Genomic DNA, 24,769 nt, shown 5'->3' with positions numbered 1-24,769 from the left:
AGATTAATTTACCTTGAAATTTAAAAATATACCTACTATAAAAATTTTAATTAAACTCTTTGAAACTATTTTATAGTAGAACATCAACATTTTCTGGATAGGTAAAAGCTTTTATATTACATTTTTATTTTGCAAGAAAATAAATTATACAACTTAAAAAATAAAATCCAAAAATTAAGCAGTTCATCAAAATATTTCAGCCTACTGCATACAGAAACTGCTACTACTTAAAACTGTACAGCATTACCATCTCAGTATGTAGTGGCACACATTCAAAATCGTATAGACCATATGAGGATAGATTACAACTTAGAAACTAAAATAGATTTGTTCAACACTCCAGACAACATATAGTGTAGATGACAGGAAAGCTCTCATGTAATGTTTATTTCACAAACATGACCTTGGAAGAATTTATAAGACACCATCCCAGTCATTTACATGAGAATAGAAAAACCAGCTTGAGTTTAAGATAGCAAATCTTTCTGTAAAACTAGCAAATCTTTCACCCAGACTGAAGTGTTAAAATTTGCCCTTTGAGCAGTGCTAGAGATACCTTACTGCAAGTAATGCAAAATACTTTTTAAACTACTCAGGTCATATTTTCTATTAAATTTAATAAAAAGTAAAACAAAAAAGCTAACATTTCATTTTTGGAAGGTTTAACATTTATGCACAAAATAAGAGCGAGAGACTTAAATTAAAAAGTTGACAGAACTCAGGGACCCCTCCAATAAATGTAAAAATTGGAAGACTTCAGAATTTATTTCAAGATCCTCATTTAATCAGTGGAATAGTAACATTCTAATAGTTATCTCATTGTGACTATCAAAATTGTTCTATATTTTCACTTTCTTAACTTTGTCTTATGTCTACTTACTGTGGCAACGAGATGGCAACACAAGTTAACATTTTCCAGATGGAATGTCTCTGTCTTTGAACTAGAAGATGGGTATTCAGAGCTTAAGATAGCCTCTGAAGTGTCTTATTGCCATACCACTAATTTTTAATAATTAAATTTTTTTTTTTTTTTTTTTGGAGAGGGAGGCTGGATTTTCTTTTCCCTTAACTGCAGGTTTTATCCCTGCTCGGCACCAATTTTAAGTGCACACTGGAGAGAAGAGACCTGAATAAAGGATGCCAACTGTGATTCCAGACCTTTACAAACTGCTGGTAAGATTTTTTTTTTTTTTTTTTTAATTTGCAAATCTGTTGTTAAAGAAAACTGAACAATGGCATAGGCACCTTGTCAACTAAATGGTTTTCATGAACACCAAAAAGTAGTTCAACTTTTGTATACATAACCAAAAAAAAAAAAAACAAAAAAACTGTACGTTTACAGTATTTGCTGCTGTTCATTCCCCAAAATACAATTAGGACATAATTGGCTATTAAAAATTTATAAAATTTAAAAATTTTGCTATGAATTTAGTGTTACCCACTTTTGCATTAAATTCGCCTTCACAAATCAAAACATCATGACTCTCATTCTTAAATTAAACGACCCAAAATTAGAAGTTCCAAAAAAGTTCTCAGAACAATTATGGTTTAAAACAACAAATCTAAATTTTTTAAATGGACTACAATTTTTCCTCCTATTGTTTCCTCCTTTGGCATTCTTGTATTGGGACAAACAAATACGCCAATGCTGAATTACCTGTTAAACATAAGGGCCACAATTACTACAAAATTATTTCTTCTAAATTTCAAATATACCCATTATGAACAGTCACCTAGAGAAAACTGTGAGCACTAATTTTAGTTTAATTCTTCACAATATGCTCAGTCTAATAATTGACATTTGCTACCTTAAAGATGAAGTGTAAAATTTTAAACAAAATTCCAATTTCCTATGAATTTCAGAACAGGCATTTGACTATACTCAGCAAAACTCTAAATGTTTTAAATTGCTTTCCTTCCATTCAGCAGGCAGTTCACAAAGCCTCTTGGGATGGGGACAGATCCATGAAATGCTCTTGAAAGCACTCCACTGTAACATAATACTATATGTCTTTCTGTATTCCATTTCCTGCTATCTTCAAAAACCATACTTTAAAAATATTACTTAACATCAAACAAGATATAAAATAATTTGCAAGAAAATTTGAAACGTGCACCACAATGATTAAAAACCCAAGTTGAGCCATTCTTTCCCCAAGGGGGATAATTTTCTCTTTTAAGTTGTTCACGTCCTCAAGTCCTAAAATTTCCACTACTCTGGGTCTTCAGTTGCCAGCAACTAGTTAAGTTGCTACTTTGGATAGACTGAAAGGAACATGGTAAATGTTGCCTTCTGATGATTTAAAAAATGTTTATTTTTAAAATATATAAATATATATGTACATATATTTGGCAAGTTTACTGCTTGTATTAAGAGTGCAACAATTTTGCTTCTGTTTTTCAGGTCTTACGTTGTGGTTTTTCTCTTACCCCTAGGTGACTGATTCAAACCTGAGGCTACAAATCCCTAATCATGAGACCTTAAAATACCAAAATACTTCTATGCTACAGATTAAGAGATCAGTTACATAACTATATCAGAGCAGAAGATTTCTGTGGTGTTTTTAATAAATTCAGATATGGCATAATAAATATTAGGTATATAAATATCAAGTGTGTTAGTAAACACACAGTATGTTTAGTCAACACACTTAATATTTTTGTTTTGCTATTTTGACTCTGCAATCATAATGACCTACCTATCTCCATAAATTTTTTTAAACAATTGAAGCAACAATTAATATAAGCTTCACTTTTCAAAACAAGCTCTCCAGCCATATTAAAAAAACAAAACAAAACAAAACAAAACTCCTTATCATTGAACAACTAAAATAGCAGTCTCCTGTTTAAAGAAAACCAACATTTGAAAGTTGAAAATATTTAATACCATTTTTAGGTCACCATTAAAATCCAGTTATTATACTGAGCAATGTTTGAACAATTTGATACTATTAAATACTTAACTTCTCACCTACATCTGCCCTTTCCCATGTTGCACTGACCAGCTCACTCTTTTCATCAAAAGAAACCGAGTGCTATTTCTAGTTTTAATTGCATTTTTTAAAAACAAAAGATAACAGCATTTTTCAGTGCATGAATATCTGAAGATCCTTCCTTGTGCAAGTACATTTTTTAAGAGAGGAAAAAAGAGAAAAAAGCAACAAGAACCCCGCCCTTATCCTTCCCAACTGTATTTCTCCTGGTGGGTACAAATCAAATTCACTTTTAAAAGTTGATAATGGGCTCTTCATGAATGCAAGTTTCTCCACAAAACAGCATGCTGTTAGAGTGTGCAACATGAAGGGAATGCCATCATGCTAACTAATGTGATTGGCAAAATATAGTTGTTTTTGTAAGGTAAGGCAGAGATTTTAATATTTATGTAATCAAAGTCCAAATAAACCTTTCTCCAGCACAAACTTTACAACTTTCTGCCCAAGCACTCCGAAATTTGGGTTCTAAATATTGTCCATGATATTCAAAATTATGCCATATATATGAAAGTGTTGATATCAGACTCATCTCTTCTGATGTATTTGTGCTCTATTAGCCACTCTATTTGCTCTTTTATCATTTTCTTTTGTGGTAAGAACATGTTTTTCAAAATTTCTACTAATTCAGTCTGCAGCTGAGCATTACTAATTTTCTTTCTCATTTTCATTATTTGTATGATAGCTTCCTAAAAGAAAAAATAAAAATAAAAGTGCATTAATATATGAAATTTATTTTAAGTACAACAAACTGAAAAATGACTTTTTATGCATATTCATCCTCTATCCAACATCTACCCAAATGATTAACAATCACTAGAGGATTAATCTTGAGACCAGTATCTTTTACTTCACAAATAAAAACATCTTTTTTTTTTTTTAATTCCCCATAAAAGAAAATCTGCTTACTGGGGTGGGGGGCTAGGGGAGGGATAGCATTAGGAGAAACACCTCATGTCGATGACAGGTTGATGGGTGCAGCAAACCACTATGACACGTGTATACCCATGTAACAAAGCTACACATTCTGCACGTGTATCCCAGAACTTAAAGTATGTATTTTTTAAAAATCTGATTATAGATATTTTGAAAAATAAGGAAAAGCCAAATTACCTCTGCCGCAAGAAAACTACACCTAATGTTTTAATATTATTTCCTTCAATTTCTTTTTTCCCATACCATTCACATTCTTAAAAGTCATCTTACCTGTGAAAACAATATGTATATAACCTGGTATCATGTTAAACGTTAATTAAAATACAACAAACTCCTTACACCGAATTTTTCCCTTGTATTCAGTTATTTCTTTGTGTAGTAGTACAGGTCAGTTGGAGTCTGTTTTAAAAGTCATTAAGTAGTATTCTTTATATATTTACCAGATTAATTCATTATATTTGCTACAAATATTATCTTCAGTTTATACTGACTCAATTAAATGGTTGTAAGGTTTTTTTTTTTCCTTCTCTTTAAATACAGAGACAAAGTTTTGCTATGTTGGCCAGGTTAGTCTTGAACTCCCAGCCTCAAATAACCCCCTGCCCTAGTCTCCCAAAGTGCTAGGATTACAGGTGTTAGCCACAATGCCCAGTAGTTTTTAAGTTTCTAAAGAAATAAATCTTTTTCATCTAGGTCATTTTATCAAAATTTTTCTTGATGATTTCCTTAATTACTGTTAAGTTTACAATAAGAGTTATTAGAAAATCATTAAATATTCTTTTCTCTTTTACCTTTTCCAGCACAAGCTCTCTCTTTACCCAACAAAAGGCATCTGTATGCTGGGTGTGGTGGCTCATGTGTGATATCCTAGCACTTTAGGAGTTTGCTGTGGGTGGATTGCTTGAGTCCAGGAGTTTGAGACCAGCCTGGGCAACATGGCGAAACCCCATCTCTATAAAAAATACAAAAGTTAGCCGGGCATGGTGGCATGTGTCTGTGGTCCCAGCTATTCAGGAGGCTGAAGAAAGAGGATTGCTCGAGCCTGGGAGGTGGAGGTTGCAGTAAGCTGAGATCACACCACTGCACTCCAGCTTGAGACCCTGTCTCCAAAACAAAAGGCATCTATCTCTTAGCACAAATTAGAGTTTGTTGTAAAAGAAATGTCAAAATAGAAAAAGAAGTAACATTTGCTTTTAACATTTAAAAACATAATTTTGCTGCAAATCAAAAGACTTGGGAGTCAGGCACTATTCAGTAAGAGAAAAATTCCTTCAACTTCCCCTGTACAGATACGATAACCAGCCGGGGAGGGTGGCTCATGCCTGTAATCCCAGCAATTTGGGAAGTTGAGGGGGGCGGATTGTTTGAGTTGTGGAGTTTGAGACCAGCGTGGGCAACATGGCAAAACCCCATCTCTACAAAATATACAAAAAGTATTAGCCAGGCATGGTGACATGCACCTGTGGTCCCAGCTACTCAGGGGGCTGAGGCAGGATCACTTGAGCCTGGAAGCCAGAGGTTGCAGTGAGCTGAGATTGCACCACTGCACTCCAGCCTGGGTGACAGAGTGAGACCCTGTCTCAAAAAAACAGAAAAACAGGCCAGGCGCGTTGGCTCATGCCTGTAATCCCAGCACTTTAGGAGGCCAAGGTAAGTGGATTACGAAGTCAGGAGTTCAAGACCAGCCTGGCCAACATGGTGAAACCCGTCTCTACTAAAAATACAAAAAATAGCTTGGCGTGGTGTCGAGCACCTCTAATCCCAGCTACTCGGGAGTCTGAGGCAGAAGAATTGTTTGAACCTGGGAGGCGGAGGTTGTAGTGAGCCAAGATCGTGCCATTCCACTCCAGCCTGGGCAACAGGGCGAGACCCTGTCTCAAAAAACAAAACAAAAATAAATAAAAGATATGATGACCCCCTTCACTGACACCAGAAGGTCAAGTGAATTCCTCTCACCCTGGATGGTATTCAGATACCAGACTCCTGATCATCATAAATTGGGGTTTATGTCAGGGGTTCAGAAGGAAAGTATGTTCCTTCAGGCACTTGAAGATTACAGGAACCCAGAGGAAAAGCAGAGGCATTTGTAAACGTCCCAATTTCTCCTTAGGTAGAGGTGAAGGTGGTAGTTAGATAATCTAAGGGGAAAACAGAGCAGAGGGACACTGGCCCTGGTCCCCATTTGATATGCTGGAGGTCACTTAAAGAGTAGCATAGTATGATGGAAATAATCTGCACTTCTGACTCTCCCTCAGTTCCCACGTGTGACAGCAAGAGTTTTGAGCTAATGGACCTGCCACAGGGCCTTTAATGACAGGGCAAGGTGATCCTGCCATTATTCTGCAGAGAATAATGACACTGTGCCATGTAGGCCAAGGAGCCACAAAGAAGATGTAGTGGAGTCTCAGAGCCTTCAAGAGCTCAGTAAGAGCAGGGGAAAGACAGCAAGGATGAGGCCATAGGGTCCTTAGTAACTAGAAAAAGAATGAACCATAAATTCATCTGCTATAGACAACAGCAGCAGTTACCAACAGAAAGCCAAATTCCCAAAGATGATAAACTACTTCACAGCTGCCAAAACCAACAATCCAGGACACTGTCATAACTGCAAAGATATGACGCTCCCTTCACTGTCATTACCAGTCAAGCAAATCCCTCTCAACCTCAATATACCCAGATGCCACCTATGCAAACAGCAATCAATGGGATGAGTGGAGTAGGATCAGGAGGAAATAAAGTCTGAGCATTACCTAAAGACAGCTTAGATTACTGGATTGTACATAATTATGGGTCACATTAAGACAAAGGGACCTCAATTTCTCTGCACATCTTATAGTATCAATACACCCGCTTATACATTTCAACTCTTTTTTATTTTATTTTATTTTTTTAGATGGAGTCTTGCTCTGTCGCCAGGTTGGAGTGCAGTGGTGCGATCTCGGCTCACTGCAACCTCCACCTCCCGGGTTCAGGAGATTCCACTCCCTCAGCCTCCTGGGTAGCCGGGACTACAGGCATATACCACCATGCCCGGCTAATTTTTTGTATTTTAGTAGAGACGGGGTTTCATCATGTTGGTCAGGATGGTCTCGATCTCCTGGCCTCGTGATCCGCCCGCCTCAGCCTCCCAAAGCATTGGGATTACAGGCGTGAGCCACTGTGCCTGGCCTATTTTTCTTTTTTTTTGAGACAGGGTCTCACTCTGTCACCCAGGCTGGAGTGCAGTGGTGCAATCTCAGCTCACTGCAACCTCTGCCTTCCAGGCTCAAGCGATTCTCCTGCCTCAGCTCCTTGAGTAGCTAGGACCACAGGCACATGCCACCATGCCTGGCTATGTTCACACCATGCCCGGTTATGTTCACACAGGTATATATATTTATCACAACTCACTGAAAATTATACTTTGAAAGATACATTCCATTGTGTCTAAATTACAACTAAAAATTGTAGCAACAAAAAAGAGCTCAACCTTTCTATTTATTCAACTCTCCTAAATTTCCCAGTAAAGGGCCACTCTCTTCATACAGCTCCTACACAGTAGTTTGTTTTTTTGTTTTTGTTTTTTTTTTGAGATGGAGTCTCGCTCTGTCGCCCAGGCTGGAGTGCAGTGGCCGGATCTCGGCTCACTGCAAGCTCCGCCTCCCGGGTTTACGCCATTCTCCTGCCTCAGCCTCCCGAGTAGCTGGGACTACAGGTGCCCGCCACCTTGCCCGGCTAGTTTTTCTTTTTTTTTAGTAGAGACGGGGTTTCACGATGTTAGCCAGGATGGTCTCAATCTCCTGACCTTGTGATCCGCCCATCTCGGCCTCCCAAAGTGCTGGGATTACAGGCTTGAGCCACCGTGCCCGGCTAGCTTTTTAAAAATGTGTATGAATTTTTCTTATTTTCCTTTTATTTACTGCTACATAGAAATGCAAGTGGTTTTTATTCATCTTTTCTGTGCTACATTATCGTATTACATGATCTATAGGTAATAAGCATTTTTAATCTTTTCGTCTTGTTACATATTTTATTTTATTTTATTTATTTATTTTTTTTTGAGACGGAGTCTTGCTCTGCCGCCCAGGCTGGAGTGCAGTGGCCGGCTTTCAGCTCACTGCAAGCTCCGCCTCCCGGGTTCACGCCATTCTCCTGTCTCAGCCTCCCGAGTAGCTGGGACTACAGGCGCCCGCCTCGTCGCCCGGCTAGTTTTTTGTATTTTTTAGTAGAGACGGGGTTTCACCGTATTAGCCAGGATGGTCTCGATCTCCTGACCTCGTGATCCGCCCGTCTCGGCCTCCCAAAGTGCTGGGATTACAGGCTTGAGCCACCGCGCCCGGCCCTGTTACATATTTTAAAAAGTACAGTGGGCTGGGCATAGTGGCTCACACTTGTAATCCCAGCACTTTGGGAGGCCAAGGCAGGCATATCGCTTGAGCCTAGGAGTTCAAGACCAGCCTGGGCAACATGGCGAAACCCTGTCTCCACTAAAAATACAAACTAGCTGAGTGTGGTGGTGTATGCCTGTGGTCCCAGCTAATCAGGAGGCAGAGGTGGGAAACTCCTTCAAGCCCAGGGAGTTGAGGCTGCAGTGGGTTGAGATGGTGCCACTGCACTCTAGCCTGGGCAACAGACTGAGACCCTGTCTCAAAAAACAAACAAACAAAAAACAGAAAAAAAAAAGTACACTGGCCAAAAGTTTCAAACAGTATTAAATGAAAATAGTAAAAGTTGAAAGATTTGGTTTTAAAAGGACTATTTCTAAAGTTAAAACAATCATGCATAGGTGTTACTTATTACATTCAGAAGATCTTAATCCTAGTTTTAAACTATTTTTTTTTTTTTGAGACAGAGTCTTGCTCTGTCGCTCAGGCTGGAGCGCAGTGGCCGGATCTCAGCTCACTGCAAGCTCTGCCTCCCGGGTTTACGTCATTCTCCTGCCTCAGCCTCCCGAGTAGCTGGGACTACAGGCGCCCGCCACCTCGCCCAGCTAGTTTTTTGTATTTTTTTTAGTAGAGATGGGGTTTCACCGTGTAAGCCAGGATGGTCTCGATCTCCTGACCTCGTGATCTGCCCGTCTCGGCCTCCCAGAGTGCTGGGATTACAGGCTTGAGCCACCGCGCCCGGCCTTAAACTATTTTTAAAAGAATAAATGAATATTAGAGAACGTTTTTGGTTCTAAGTAAGTTTCCCAATTTCACATTATAATGCAATATGAAACTGGAATTCATATTCCAAATGGAATGGAAATTTTAATACCTTTTTAAAAAATTGACTGAGAAAAGATCTCACTTTGTTGCCCAAGAGATCCTCCTGTCTCAGCCTCCCAAAGTGTTGGGATTACGTGCGTGAGCCACCGCACTTGGCCCCTACATGCTTTTAAATTCAAAATTTAAAAAACAAAAAAAAAAACTAAGGTTTTTTTTAAACTTCAGACATTCTGTCAATATTACAAACCTGGGTTCTTAGTATTCGTAGTTGAACTATTCCTTCATTCTCTTCTTCTCTCATCCTTTCTGTAGTGAGCTGCAAACGTCCAATCAAGTTGATTTTGCCCCTTTTCTGAACCTTTGCATTTTTTCTACAAAAAGAATTGAATCAAATATTTTACAGCGAAAAACACTTTAAAAATCCTATTATAGCAACAATGTCTGAGAGAAAAGATTTTAAAATATTCCAAAAATATCAGAACTGTTTAAAGGAAAAATGACAACCTACATATTGCTTTAAAACAAACTCTATTTTCCTTAAACATGATAACTAACCTGTTAATAAAATGAGTGATTATGTTCTCTGTAAAAACAAAGTTAATATTTCATATTGCCACGAAAGTGACTAATTGAAGACATATGGGTTATGCCTAACCGGGTCTTGACAAAAACAAACAAACAAAAAGCTTTGTCTGAATAAAGTTGCTTTATCGCACAAAAGGATATCAACCTGAAAGACGAAATGCAACATAGTATAACGTCAGAGACCAAAAATGTATCAATGAAAAATATAGTAAAGAAGTAAACATCTGATTAATATTTTCCATAAACAACTAAATGATGTAAGCTTAGAGTGATGATAGTATATAGTTATGTTTCAAATATAATGTAAGTAATTATTTTGCAAAAAACAAAGTGCTAAAATTCAAACAAGGTGTTATTTTAGATCAACTAACAAGCTTACATTAAACTGAACTCCTGGTTCACTGAGAAGAGGGTACCTTCTGTAAAGTCTTTGGGTGAGTTGACTTGAGGTTCATACAATAAAACTTGCCGTTTGAGTTTTGGGAAAGCTACTAAAGACTACGAAGAATAAGGAGAAAACAATTAGCATCTATAAACAGTATGGAATACTAAGATCAATTCTCCCACATAATCAACATAGGCAAGAAAAAGATTACAAACACCAACCTAAAATGTTTGGTACTTCCATGAATATAATATTTGAATGCATAATGAGGAAAGAGAGGAGGTGAAAAGAGTTGGTTATGAGAAAGCAATAAATGCTCTCTTTACAATAAGACAAGAAACTGGGACTGGTCACGCAGGACCATAGTAGACACCATCTGCCAGTTATATACCAGCTATTTCCTCCATAGGTAATAATTAATTTTGGAACTTCAGGCCAAGTGCAGTGGCTCATGCCTGTAATTCCAGCACTTTGGGAAGCTGAGGCAGGCAGATTACTTGAGCTCAGGAGTTTGAAACCAGCCTGGGCAACACGGCAAAACCCCGTCTCTACTGAAAATACAAAAATTAGCCAGGTGTGGGGCATGCCCCTGTAGTCCCAGCTACTAGGGGGACTGAGGTGGGAGGATCGCTTGAATCTGGGAGGTGGAGGTTGTAGTGAGCTGAGATTGTGCCACTGAACTCCAACCTGGATGACAAAGCAAGCCTGTCTCAAAAAAAAAAAAAAAAATTGGAACTTTAAGAAGTCTATGGAGTAGAAATAAAATGTAGTTGTGAGCAGGGGGATAATGAGTACAATCTACAAGTCCTCAAACAGACCAAAGTTTTCTTTTAGATTTTTGGTCATCATAAAACCTCTGAACACATTCTCAGTATAAAAATTAAGTATATATCTGAGGTACGGTGGCTCAGGCCTTTAATCCCAGCACTTTGGCCGGGCGCGGTGGCCTGTAATCCCAGCTCTCAGGGAGGCAGAGGCGGGAGGATAGCTTGAGCCCAGGAGTTCGAGACCTGCCTGGGTAATATAGTGAGACCCCGTTCTCCACAAAAAGGAAAAAAAAAAAAAAAAACAGAAAAAAAAGACAAATCCCAGCACTTTGGGAGGCTGAGGCGGGCAAATTACCTGAGGTCAGGAGTTTGAGACTAGCCTGACCAACATGGTGAAACCCCATCTCTACTAAAAATATATAATTAGCTGGATGTAGGGGCACATCCCTGTAATTCCAGCTACTTGGGAGGCTGATACAGGAGAGTTGCTTAAACCTGGGAGGCAGAGGTTGCAGTGAGCTGACATTGCGCCATTGCACTCCAGCCTGAGTGACAAGAGCGAAACTGTCTCAAAACAAAACAAACAAACAAAAAAAACTAAAACTACATAGCTGGTCACATTCCTCACAGGTAAAACTTAAATACCAACTCAATCTTTCTCTTTTTTAAAAAAAAATTTTTTTGAGATGGGTCTCACCATGTTGCCCAGGCTGGAGTGCAGTGGCGTGATTGTGGCTCACTGCATCCTCCTGGGCTCAAGCAATCCTCCCACTTCAGCCTTCCAAGTGGCTGGGGATACAGCCACCAAGCTGGCTAATTTTTTTTTTTTTTTTTTTTTTTTAGAGATGGGATTGCACTATGTTGCCTAGCTAGTTGCAAACTCCTCAGTTCAAGCAATCCTCTCCTCCCATCTTGGCCTTCCAAAGTGCTGGGATCACAGCCATGAGCCACTGCTCCTGGCCTCTCCTTTTTTTGAAGCACTTTTTTCTGCCTTGTTAACCCGCCTACTGGCAATTTATTTTTTTCATAAATATCTCATTAGTATGTGGGGATGTATATATATAATAATATACATAATTATATATATACATATATTTTATATATATATATATATATATATTTTTTTTTTTTCAGATGGAGTCTGACTCTGTTGCCTGGGCTGGAGTGTAGTGGCGCAATCTCGGCTCACTGCAACTTTTGCCTCCTGAATTCAAGCGATTCTCCTGCCTCAGCCTCCCAAGTAGCTGGGATTACAGGCGCGTGCCACCACATCCAGCTAATTTTTGTATTTTTAGTAGAGATGGGGTTTCACTAGGCTGGTCTTGAACTCCTGACCTCAAGTGATCTGCCCACCTCAGCCTCCCAAAGTGCTGGGATTACAGGCATGATCCACTGTGCCCGGCCTCTATTTTTCATGATAAGACCTTTTGAAACTGTTATGAATTTAATAATATATTACAAGCCAAGCATATATTTCCTGCTACATGAGAGGATACAATCTTAAAAACAAAAAATCATAAACCAACCCATAAAGTCCTTCTAAGTTCAGCATCAGGGAGTTCAGTTGCAAGTTTAAGATTTTCAAAGCTGATTTTCTCTCTGGGTCTTTGGTTCCATGCAAACAACACAGCGAGCTGAAATGTGGTTACCTCCAAATCATACTGACCAACTTCATTCTTAAATGTTATCTACAATAGATAAAATAGATTTTTAATAAATAAGAATCTATAACATGAATTTATATATGAAAAAGGCTGCTGTCTTCCAATATCCACTCTTGCTTTCACAGTAATAAACATTTTAGAAGACGTTAATGACTGCCCAGAATACATGCTTATCTCCCAGCTTTCCATGTAACAAAATGTGGCCATGAGACTGAGTACTGGCCAATGTGATGCAAATGGAAATGACAGAGGAAACTTCTAGAAGTTGTCCCTAATGAAAGGTATAAGCTACCCTCACCTTTTGCTTTCTGTTGCCAGGAAGACTGAGATAGCTGGGATCATGAATTCTGAGGACAAGGGCAGAAGCCTATGTCCCTAACAACTTCATGAAAAAATTTCACTATTTCTGCTCAAACTTTTACACGAGAGAGGTGAAAATCTATTTTGTTTAAGCAATTCTTCTGTGGAGTCCTGCTACTTTCGTCCAAACTGAAAGCTGAAGTAACAAACACACTATCTACTTACAATTCCATTTGACATGAGATGATGCCAATGTAATTTTCTACCACTATGATTTTTTTTGTAGAATTCTTCTACTTCTGGTATCAGGTCCTCCAGTTCAGTAGGAAGAGAGACAAAGACTTTCTCAGAACTTCTTGACCAGGCACCAGCATTCAGAATTTTTATATTAACTGAATCAGCTATAGAGAACAATATCAGGAATATAAAATAAATTATCTTAATGGATAAAATTCAAAATAAATACAGGGTAACTTTGGGTGAAAAATCAGTAAGACTATAAAGATTTTGTTATAAGTGTCCTTTTGTTTTGAAATAAAGATCTGTAAATCTAACACACTGCTTTGATAGCTGTCTCCATGGAAATGGACTTCATAACATCTTTCGATCTATTACTGCTGAGGTTTATTTTTAATTTACTGGAAAACAAAGATATTCTTTTTTCTAAGTTTAAAAATATATATGTAATTATAAAATAATACCTGGTAATGCCAATTTATTATTTTTGTGCATTTCCTTAAAAGCTTGGTTCAAATCTTCAGATACTTTTATGTCCTGAAACATTCTAGCAAGCTTGTTTACATAATCCGCTGGCATACCAACTTCCTATAAAAATCAAAGATGGAAGAGGTAATAAATACATAATCTGATATACTACTGGGAAAAGTTTTAATGAAAAAACTAAGTCTTAGATGTTTTAATACAAAATTTTTCTCTTATTTATTAGAATTTTATTGTCTAATACCTATGAAATTTGCTCTTAGAAACAAAATACGGTATTACAAGGGGTCCCCACTTTGTGCAATTTTAGTATGTATGAATTTCAGTTACCACAGTGCAGTTACATAATACCAATTCCCCAAGCACAAAGCTCAACTTTCAGTTGACATCATATAATAAATGTAACTGCATAAAGTAAAAACTTTATTTCTAACTCTTCGATCCACAAATCATGACAAAAATAACAGTGACTAATCATAATATGTCTTTCAAAATCCATTAGTTGGCATGGTGTGTAATCCTAGCACTTTGGGAGGCTGAGGCAGGAGGATCACTTGAAGCCAGGATTTTAAGACCAGCCTGGGCAACACAGTGAGACCCCACCACTACAAAAAATTTTTAAAAGTTAGCGGGATATGGTGGCATACTGCCGATAGTCCCAGCTACTCGGAAAGCTGGGGTGGGTGGACTGCTTGAGCCCAGGAGTTTGAGCTCTGATTGTGTTACTGCACTCCAGCCTGGGCAACAGAAAAAGATCCTGTTTCTTACAAAAATAAAATAAATACATTTTTAAAAAATGTGAACGCAATCTATCAGTCATTTGTTTATTCAGTTAAACCACAGAGAGCAAAGTGTGCAGTTTCATTGTATCCTTGGCTTCCAGTAATAAACCCACATGACAACTTACAAAAAAGAATAATCAAACAACATAACTGGCACAGAAAGATAATAAAAGCAAACTGAGGAAATGAAAAGTGATAATGCTGGAAATGAAAGTAAAATAGAACAAAAATGGAGTTACAGAAGAAAGCTGACTGTGGTTGTCAGGCTGATAATGCCAGTGTTGAGGAACTTAGTGAAGGCAAATGATCAACAAAAAAGATAAAAGTGGTGAGTGACAAAAAAGATAAGATACCCCAGAGGAAGTGAACCTGGCAAAAATGCTATAAAGGAATTTGCAGTATTTCATGACACTGAAAGCCCAAAAGATAAAATGCTAGATGATCTAAATTACAGGGGGTATGACAACTCTCCAAGGCAAAGAAAAGATGCTTACTCTGTCAAGTTACACAAGAAGGCAAGAGCTATTCAAACTACTCTTTTTTTATTTTTTTTTTGAGGCAGAGTCTCACTCTGTCGCCCAGGCTGGAGTGCAGTGGCGCGATCTTGGCTCACTGTAAGTTCCGCCTCTTGGGTTCACGCCATTCTCCTGCCTCAGCCTCCCGAGTAGCTGGGACTACAGGCGCCTGCCACTACGCTGGCTAATTTTTAAATATTTTTAGTAGAGACAGGGTTTCACCGTGTTAGCCAGGATGGTCTCGATCTCCTGATCTCGTGATCCGGCCGCCTTGGCCTCCCAAAGTGCTGGGATTACAGGCATGAGCCACCGCGCCCGGCCTCAAACTACTCTTTATTAACAGCTTTACTGAGTCAGATAATTTATCATAAAATTTACCCTTTTAAAGTATACAATTTGGTCGGGCTCACGCCTGTAATCCCAGCACTCTGGGAGGCCGAGGTGGGTGGATCACCTGAGGTCAGGAGGTTGAGACCAGTCTGGCCAACATGGTGAAACCCATCTTTACTAAAAATAGAAAAATTAGCCGGGCTTGGTGGCACACGCCTGTAATCCCAGCTACTCAGGAAGCTGAGGCAGGAAAATTGCTTGAACCCGGGTGGCCGAAGTTGCAGTGAGCCGATATCACACCATTGCACTCCAGCCTGGGCAACAAAGTGAGACTCTGTCTCAAAAAAAATAAAAATTAAAATTAAATAAAGTACACGATTTAATAAAGTTTAGCATATTCCCAGAGGTGTGCAACTATCACCACTATCTAATTTTAGAACATTTCCATCATCCCAAAAAGAAACCCCATACTATTTACAGTCACTCCTCATTTCCCCTCCTGGCCCCAACTCCTGCAAGTCACTAATTTACTGTGTCTGTGGATTTGCCTATTCTGGACACTTCATATTACTGGAATCATATGATATGGTCTTTGGGATTGGCTTCTTTCGCTTAGCATTATGTTTTCAAAGTTCATCTAATATTGTAGCATGTATTGGTACTTCATTCCTTTTTATCACAAAAAATATTCTAGTCTATGGATAAATCACATTTTATTCATTAGCTCACTGACATTTTGGGGTGTTTCCACTTTCTGACTATTATTAGTAATCTTGCCATGAACATTTGTTTACAAGTTTTTACATGAAATACATGTTTTCATTTCTCTTCAAATGAATTACCTAAGAGCGAAATTGCTGGGTCAACTCTGTTTAACATTTTAAGGAACTGCCCAACAGTTTTCCAAAGTGGCTGCACCATCTTATATCCCCACTAGCAACTTATGAAGGTTCCAATTTCTCCTCTTCCTTACTAACATTTGTTATTGTCTGTCTTTATTTTAGCTACCCCAGTGGGAATAAAGTAGTACCACTTTGTGTTTTTTTGTTTGTTTGTTTTTGAGAAAGGGTTCACTCTGTTGCCCAGGCTGCAGTGCAGTGGCACGATCTCAGCTCATTACACCTTTGAACCTCTGGGCTCAAGCGATCATCCCATCTCAGCCTCCTGAGTAGCTAGAACTATAGGCACACATCACCATGCCTAGCTAATTTCTGTATTTTCTGTAGAGATTGGGTATTGTTATGTTGCCCAGGGTGGTTTCTAACTCCTGGATTCATGCGATCCTCCCACCCCAGCCTTCCAAAGTATTTGGGATAAGCGAGAGCCACCAAGTCCAGCCTCTCCTTGCATTTCACTAATGACTAATGATGTTGAGTATCTTTGCATGCACTTATTGGCCATTTGTGTATCTTCTGTGAAGAGACGTCAATTCGAAACCTTTGCCTGCTTTTAATTATTTGCCTTGTGTGTGTGTGTGAGTGAGGGACACAGGACCTGACCCTGTTGCTCAGGCAGGAGTACAGTGGTATGATCTCCGTTCACTGTAACCTCCACCTCACAGGCTCAGGCGATCCTCCCACCTCAGCCTCCCAAGCAGCTGGGACTAAGGTGTCACCATGCCCAGCTAATTTTTGTATTTTTTGTAGAGATGGGGTTTCACCACATTGCCCAGGCTTGTCTCCAACTCTGAGCACAAGCCATCTGCCCCCTCACCCCAGCCTTCCAAAGTGCTGGGATTACAGGTGTGAGCCACCATGCCTGGCCTTATTTGTCATTTTACTGTTGGGTCTTGGTATTTTTTTTTTAACAAAGAAATAACGTAGGCCAGGCGTGGTGGGTCATGCCTATAATCTCAGTACTTTGGGAGGCTGAGGCAGGAGGATCACCTGAGCCCAGGAGTTCAAGACCAGCCTGGCCAAAACGCAAAACCCCGTCTCTACTAAAAATACAAAAATTAGCCAGGTGTCATGGCGCAAGCCTGTAGTCCCAGCTACTTAGGAGGTTGAGACAGGAGAATTGCTTGAATCTGGGAGATGGAGGTTTCAGTGAGTCAAGATGGCACCACTGCAATCCAGCCTGGGCAACATAGCAAGACTCTGTCTCCAAATAAAAAAAAAGAAAGAAAGAAAGAAATAATTTAACTCTAAAGGTTTCTCGTAGTAAGTATGTATTAGTTTTGCTATTTTTCCCTTTTTCCTATATATTTATAAGTGACAGTAAGAGTTTTGAGTCTTTTGACAGTAGTTTTTAAAAGTCACAGAATTATCATTCATTTTCCTACTATGCAGTTTCAGTTAGCACAGTCATTTTTACTATCCTACAGTGCCATGCAAAGGGCTATCTATAAGTTAAAATATCTGTAGGTCTCTCTCGTGTGTGCTCGCTCGCATTCTCTCTCTCTCCACATATATATATACACAGAAATGAAAGACATTTACTTTAATAATTAAAACAAAAAAACTCAAAAACTTTTATATTGGAATTTAGTTATAATCAGCATTGATTCCCTAAATAGGCCATCATTTAAAGGTTCTTTTTGCTATACAGAAGTATTTGTTATTTATAAACATCTCTAAAGTTAAGCATTCATTCCTGAAAATACCTTAAAGATATAATAGTCTACTTATTTATTTATTTATTTATTTATTGAGATGGAGTCTCGCTCTGTCACCCAGGCTGGAGTGCAGTGGCACAATCTCGGCTCAGTGAAAGCTCCGCCCCTGGGTTCACACCATTATCCTGCCTCAGCCTCCCGAATAGCTGGGACTACAGGCACCTGGCACCACGCCTGGTTAATTTTTTTGTATTTTTAGTAGAGATGGGGTTTCACTATGTTAGCCAGGATCGTCTCGATCTCCTGACCTCGTGATCCACCCGCCTCGGCCTCCCAAAGTGTTGAGATTACAGGCGTGAGCCACCATGCCTGGCCCCTGTAGTCTATTTATTAATAAGGTCAGTTTAAATGAGAGTTGAGGTACAAATGAGAGTGAAACAGTACAAACAACTCAAGAACAAAGACACTTTACTAAAAGTATTAAGAACATTTATTTATTAGATATCACTTTATTTTACGTAATTGATGCTATATTCATTTTTTTGAAATGGAGTCTTGCTCTGTCACCCAAGCTGGAGTGCAATGGCGTGATCTCGGCTCACTGCAACCTCCATCTCCTGGGTTCCAGCGATTCTCCTGCCTCAGTCTCCCAAGCAGCTGGAATTACAGGAGTGCACCAGCACGTCCAGCTGATTTTTGCATTTTTAGTAGAGACAGGGTTTTGCCATGTTGGCCAGGCTGGTCTTGAACTCCTGACTTCATGTGATCCACCTGCCTCAGCCTCCCAAAGTACTGGGATTACAGGTCGAGCCACTGCATCCAGCCTAATTGATGCTATATTCTTATGTTTCCTGCTTCTTTTACATTAACAGTATCTCCGAAATGTATTACTTAAGCACATATAAAAATGATGCAATATATTAGAAAACCAAATATTTTTTAAAATTTACTTACTCTTAGCCACTCTACCATGTTTTCTTCAATTTCACTATCGGCAGAGATGTCTAATATAAGACGTCGTGTCAAATGAGCTTTATGATACCTCATAAAAACATCTTTGTTCTGTACATACTTAAGTACCAAGAGCTGTATGAAAAACAAAGTTACTTTCAGTTCTTATATACTCTTAGCCATCTCTCGAATTTAGATCTTCCTGTATCCACCAATTGTCACAAGTCAGAAATTTTTATTAGCATATAGATAGAGGCCTACTAAATTATCCATCTCTGAGAAACACCCAGTCCTGATATACTACTTTAAAAGTTAGCAAAATTGAGACTATAACCAAATAAAATTGTAGTTGCTCTAAATATCAGTTTTTTAGATTTTATATAAAATGCAACGATATACTTTACATGAAAAAAATCAATGTTTTTTTCTCCCCCCGCAAGTTTCTCTTCCACTTATCTTTTTCACATTTTTTTCTGACACTAATCATCTCTCTGGGCCTTTCTGTCTACACTTGCCCAGTATCTTATTTTTTTTCTTGTTTGTATTCCTGGGCTTACATCATTACACTAACAACTGGGTGACAAAGATGAAAGCAACTACTTTATCTACTCTCATTCATCCCTTGCTATCTATCTTGGACTCTCACCAAAACGAAGGAGTGAAAAATTCCCAATCTCTCAACTATCATTCCAAATTTGTTGGAATGATATGTCTTGTATTAGTAGCTAGAACTTAATTCCTAAAAATAATCAAGAAAGGAGAGGAATTAAATGGTATTCCCTTGAAGAAGCTGTAGAATAAAAATTTTCAGAAAGAAAAATAACCCCCCTTAGAGGTCTTGCACTGTAAAACTTCATAACATTATTAGTTCTTTACAGATAATACATTTTTAAATTGATGCTATCACAGGAAGTCCTGTAAGCAGAACACAAATTCAAAATAAGGTAATTTTAAAAGTTGGAAATACAAAACATTATGTACCACTTCTTTAAGTTTTGCTTCAATCTCTTCGGAGGTTAGTTTTTTGCTTAATGGTGTTTTTCTTAGCAACATGTCACAGTAATTGGCAAGCAGCTCAGGGCATTTTGATTCAGGCTGAGTTTTTAATCCCACCCTAAAAAAACAAATCAAAAGCAGTTGATGGAAAAATGATTGATGTTTGCAATTATTTTTTTCTAAAGCCAATTATTCACATGCGAATTTCTTATGTTAAATAATCTAGTGATCAGGTTTGGAACTAGGATGAGCAAGCATCCTAGGGTGCCTAATTTAGGGAGGCACTCACTGTTAGGTACCCCTAAGTGCTGATGCCGCACTTGCAGAACCCTGAGAGTAAGAACCTCCTTCAATTTTGCACTCTAGGTGCCTTCTTGCCTCACCCTAGTGCTGACCTTGGCAATGATAATTAAAATATTTTGTTCAGAAATCTGTTAAAATACTTTTGAAAAACTGTTAAATTCTTGGAAACTTATGTTAACATTTAAAACTTTTATGATTAATATATTAAAACAGTTATTTCACTCTTTAAAATGTATCCAATATGACCTACATTCCATAATGATGATATATATACCATCATGCAGTTAAAAAAAACTATAAATGAATTATTCCTAAGCAGTAAAGAACTTGTATCTCAATTTCATTTTCCTGATACAAATTTTTCTTTAGTTTGAGATGGAGTTTTGGTCTTGTCCCCCAGGCTGGAGTACAATGGTGCCATCCTGGCTCACTGCAAACTCCGCCTCTCGGGTTCAAGCCATTCTCCTGCCTCAGCCTCCTGAGCAGTCAGGATTACAGGTGCCCACCACCATGCCAGGCTAATTTTTGCATTTTTAGCAGAGATGGGGTTTCGCCATGTTGGCCAGGCTGGTCTCAAACTTCTGACCTCAGGTGACCCACCTGCCTCGGCCTCCCAAAAAAGTGCTAGGATTATATGCATAAGCCACCGCACCTAGCTCCTGATAACAATGTAAACACAGCATATTGTTGTTTTTTAAAAAATAACTGAGACAGAAACACACACAAATTAAAAAATTTAAACAATTGAGACAAGGTCTCACTATCTATATTGTCCAGGCTGGACTCCTCCTGAGTAGCTGGGACTACAGGTGCATGCCAGTGCACCCAGCAGTATATTTTATTTTTATGCTTGAAAGTCTTTTATTTATTTTTTATCCTACTTCTCTAAAAATATACGTAAATAAATTTAAATTCGGGATTTTGAAATTTCTTGTGCTTATAAAATGCAAGTATTGTTTTCCAAGGATTGAGCTATCCAAATGTTAAGTATACAAATAATCCAAACAATTATATTGTGCATACACATACATAAAATATATGTATGTGTAAAATTTTACTGAATGTGTCAACTCGTAGTGGAGTGGATGAAACTTTTTTCCTCCCAATTATAAATCCAGGAATCAGCATAGATTAATTTCTTTTATTTGTATAAATTTATGTCTTTGCCCTGAGAAATCTTATTCACATAAGTAGATAAGACTACAATAAGTTTGTCTTATAATATCATTCAATTATTTGAGCACCTCCTGAGCCATATGCAAAACAAAAAATATCCATACTGATCTAATATTAAAAATTATTTTTAATTATGCATATTTAAAGAGTGGCTAACATCTATCAGTGAGGTGACGAATGAATAAAACACAATCCATCCATCTCTCCTTGCAATGCCTGGCTCAGGTGTGAACTACTGTAACAATTGAAGTGATCTACCTCCCTCCTTCATTCAACCTATTGAGAGGTCAGCTATCAGTTTTTGTTTTTGTTTTGACATGGACATCTAGATACGTTGCTCAGGTTGGTCTTGAACTCCTGGGCTCAAGCAATCTTCACCCCTCAGCCTCCCAACTAGCTGGGATTACAAGCTAGCTATTAGTCCTATATTGTTTCTTTGAAGATAGGGTGTTATTTTTCCCCCTGTGACTGTTTTAAAAGTTTTATTATTGTTTTCAGTTTTAAGCTGTTTTACTATGATGTACCTAGGAATGGTTTAATTTGTATTTATCCCATTTGGGATTCACAGACACCCTTAAATCTTTAATCAATTTTGGAAAATTTTAGTCAATACCATTTCAAATATTGGTTAATACCCTCTTTTCTATGCTCTGTGACTCCAATTATATATGGTTTTAGACACTTTCTTTCCTCAGATAACAATTTCCATCTATTTGTCCATTAATACTTATTATTTCTTCATTGCTATTATCTAAGCTTATTAATAATTACTGATATATAATTTGCAAATCATACAAATCACTCACTTAAAATGTACAATACAGTGCTTTTAAAGTATATTCAGAAGGTTGTGTAATCATCACAATAAAATTTTAGAACATTTTCATTACCCCAAAAAGAAACCCCATACCTGCTAGTAGTCAAATCCCATTCTCTAGCTATCCTACTCTTGCCTCCCAGGCCTAGGCAACAACTAGTCTACTCTATGGATGTGCTGATTCTGGATATCTCAGATAAATGTTTTCATACAATAAGTGGTATTTTGTGACCCGCTTCTTTTACTTAGCATCAAGTTTTCAAGATTCATCCATATGTCATAGCATGTACCAGTAGTTCATCCCCTTTTTAAAACATGTATCTTTTATTGAGAGTAAAAAAGATTTATCATTTTCATTTTTAAGTGTAAAATTCAGTGGCATTAAGTACATTTCACGATGCTGTACAAACATCACTGATATTTATTTTCAGAGCTTCTTCATTATCCCAAACAGAAATCTTGTATACATGGAACAGTAACTTCCCATCCCCTGGTAGCTTTTATTCTACTTTTTGTCTCAATGGATTTGTCTGTTCTTGATACCTCATACAACTGTATTCATGTAAAATTTGTCCTTATGTGTCTGGCTTATTTGAATCACCATAATGTTTTCAAGGTTCATCTACCTTGTGGCATATAGCAGAATAATAATTCATTTCTTATGAATGAATAATATTCCACTGTATATTCCACTGTATGGATGTAGCACATTTTGCTTATCTGTGCAACTAATGGACATTTGGGCTGTTTACACTTTTTGGCTATTAAGAGTAATACCACTCTACTATGAACATGTATGAGCATGTTTCTGAATGAAAGTATGTTTTCATTTCTCTTTGGTATACACCTCAGAGTAGAACAGTTGGGCCATACAGCAACTGTGTTGAACTTCTTTTGTTTGTTTTAAAAGGCTAGTCAAGTGAAGCAGTGGGAGTGGAGGAGGAACAACTAAATCTGTAACTGGTTGTGATCAATTCGTTGTAAACACCACTGCACTTGGACCAGCCTATGTTGAACTTCTTGAGGAACTACCAAACTGTTTTCACAGCAGCTGTGCCACCAACAATATGATTCCAATTTTTCCATATCCTTACCAACACTTGTTATATCTGTCTTTTTTATTTTAGTCATCCTACTGGGTATGAAGTGGTAGCTCATTGTAGTTAAGCTATTAATCTTTTTAAAAATTTATTAATTTATTTTTTATTGCACTTTAAGTTCTAGGGTACATGTGCACAACGTGCAGGTTTGTTACATATGTATACATGTGCCATGTTGGTGTGCTGCACCCGTTAACTCGTCATTTACATTAGGTATATCTCCTATTGCTATCCCTCCCCGCTCCCTCCACCCCACGACAAGCCCCAGTGTATGATGTTTCCCTTCTTGTGTCCAAGTATTCTCATTGTTCAATTCCCTAATTAAAGTCCTTATGTGCTAACTCCAACATCAGGATCACCTGAGAATCTGCTTCTAAAATGATTCTTTTAGTTAAGTCATTAATTTCTCTGTCTTCATAGGACTAGTAATGTTGTACCGAATACTGGACACTGTATATAAAAGAATCACACAGGCACAAGATGATGTTATCTTGCATTAAGAATGGGTTCACCCTTTGTTCTGCTATGAAGGGGAATCAGTCCCTCTCCAGGGTTAACCACTGAATCGAAGATATGTCCCTCCTGGACTTTCAGTTCAATGTCCAGTGGGTTTTGTTACTCCAGTCCTGTGTGACCACCAAAACATCTACTGCCCCCAGCTGTATTGCTTAGCCTAGTCAAAACTGCATTCTCAGCTGCAGCTTCTCCTTAGGGAAACACAGTTACAAATCCTCAAGTAACCTCTGAAAGGTTTATCTGGCATTTCTGTACATTTCAATCCTTTGTCATAGCTATTTCTATAGCTCTTAAATAACATAAAATTACTATTTTCTATATTTACCCGATTTTCTAGCTGTTCTCAACAGCAGCATTGGTTTACCACAAACTACTCCACTCCTCCTCAGAAGCAAGTCTTCCAAATAACTTGGATGCTACCACCAGTTTATTCTTCTAAAACAGGGGTGTCCAATCTTTTGGCCTCCCTGGGCCACACTGGAAGAAGGACTGTCTTGGGCCATACATAAAATACACTAACACTAATGACAGATGGTGAGCTAAAGAAAAAAAAAAACTGCCAAAAAATCTCATAATGTTTCACGGAAGTTTACGAATGTGTGTGTTGGGCCACATTCAAAGCCGTCCTGGGGAGCATAAGACCCGCGCGGTTGGACAAGCTTGTTCTAGAACATCACCTCCTCCACACCTCCAATAGCCACAACACCAATAGGTGCTGCCTGGATCAGCTAATGACACTTATTCTACTCCACAGAAATTTTCTACTTTGAGACAGGGTATCACTCTGTTGCCCAGACTGGAGTGCAGTGGTGCCATCATAGCTCACTGCAGCCTTGACCTCCTGGGTTCAAACGATCCTCATGAATAGCTAGGACTACAGGTGTGCGCCATCATGCTCATTTAATTTTTTAAACATTTTGTAGAGATGGGTCTCACTATGTTGCCCTGATTGGTCTTAAACTCCTGGCCTCAAACAATCCTCCCACCTTGGCTCACCAAAGTGCTGAGATTACAAGCATGAGCCATGGCACCCAGCCTAGAAATGTTCTACTTTAATGTGGAGCTAAAAGTAGGACACAGTCACCTTAGAATCAGAAAACTAATAGAAACCCAGCAATCCTCACTTCGGAAATCTATCCTGTAGATAAAGAGTCACAAATATTAAATGTACAATATTATCCTCTGTAGCACTA

The 24,769-nt window shown here is 38.2% G+C and overlaps 1 protein-coding gene across 1 annotated transcript in view; it reads right to left on the bottom strand.

Annotated features, from left to right (window-relative positions):
- Positions 1–105: 105 nt before the first annotated feature.
- Positions 106–24,769, bottom strand: part of CUL5 (cullin 5) — a 107,539-nt gene continuing 82,875 nt past the window's right edge. Inside the window, 8 exon segments of the mRNA XM_033207648.1 lie at positions 106–3,679; positions 9,363–9,486; positions 10,080–10,198; positions 12,379–12,540; positions 13,042–13,217; positions 13,518–13,641; positions 18,672–18,803; positions 19,650–19,782. Of these exon segments, the coding sequence (XP_033063539.1) occupies positions 3,485–3,679; positions 9,363–9,486; positions 10,080–10,198; positions 12,379–12,540; positions 13,042–13,217; positions 13,518–13,641; positions 18,672–18,803; positions 19,650–19,782 (1,165 nt within the window). The 3' untranslated portion in view covers positions 106–3,484.

The sequence above is a fragment of the Trachypithecus francoisi genome, unplaced genomic scaffold, assembly GCF_009764315.1.
Source record: "Trachypithecus francoisi isolate TF-2019V2 unplaced genomic scaffold, Tfra_2.0 Lachesis_group8, whole genome shotgun sequence".
Taxonomy (NCBI): domain Eukaryota; kingdom Metazoa; phylum Chordata; class Mammalia; order Primates; family Cercopithecidae; genus Trachypithecus; species Trachypithecus francoisi.
The sequence above is the reverse complement of the archived record's forward strand: the minus strand, read 5'-3'. Positions and strand labels throughout refer to the sequence as shown.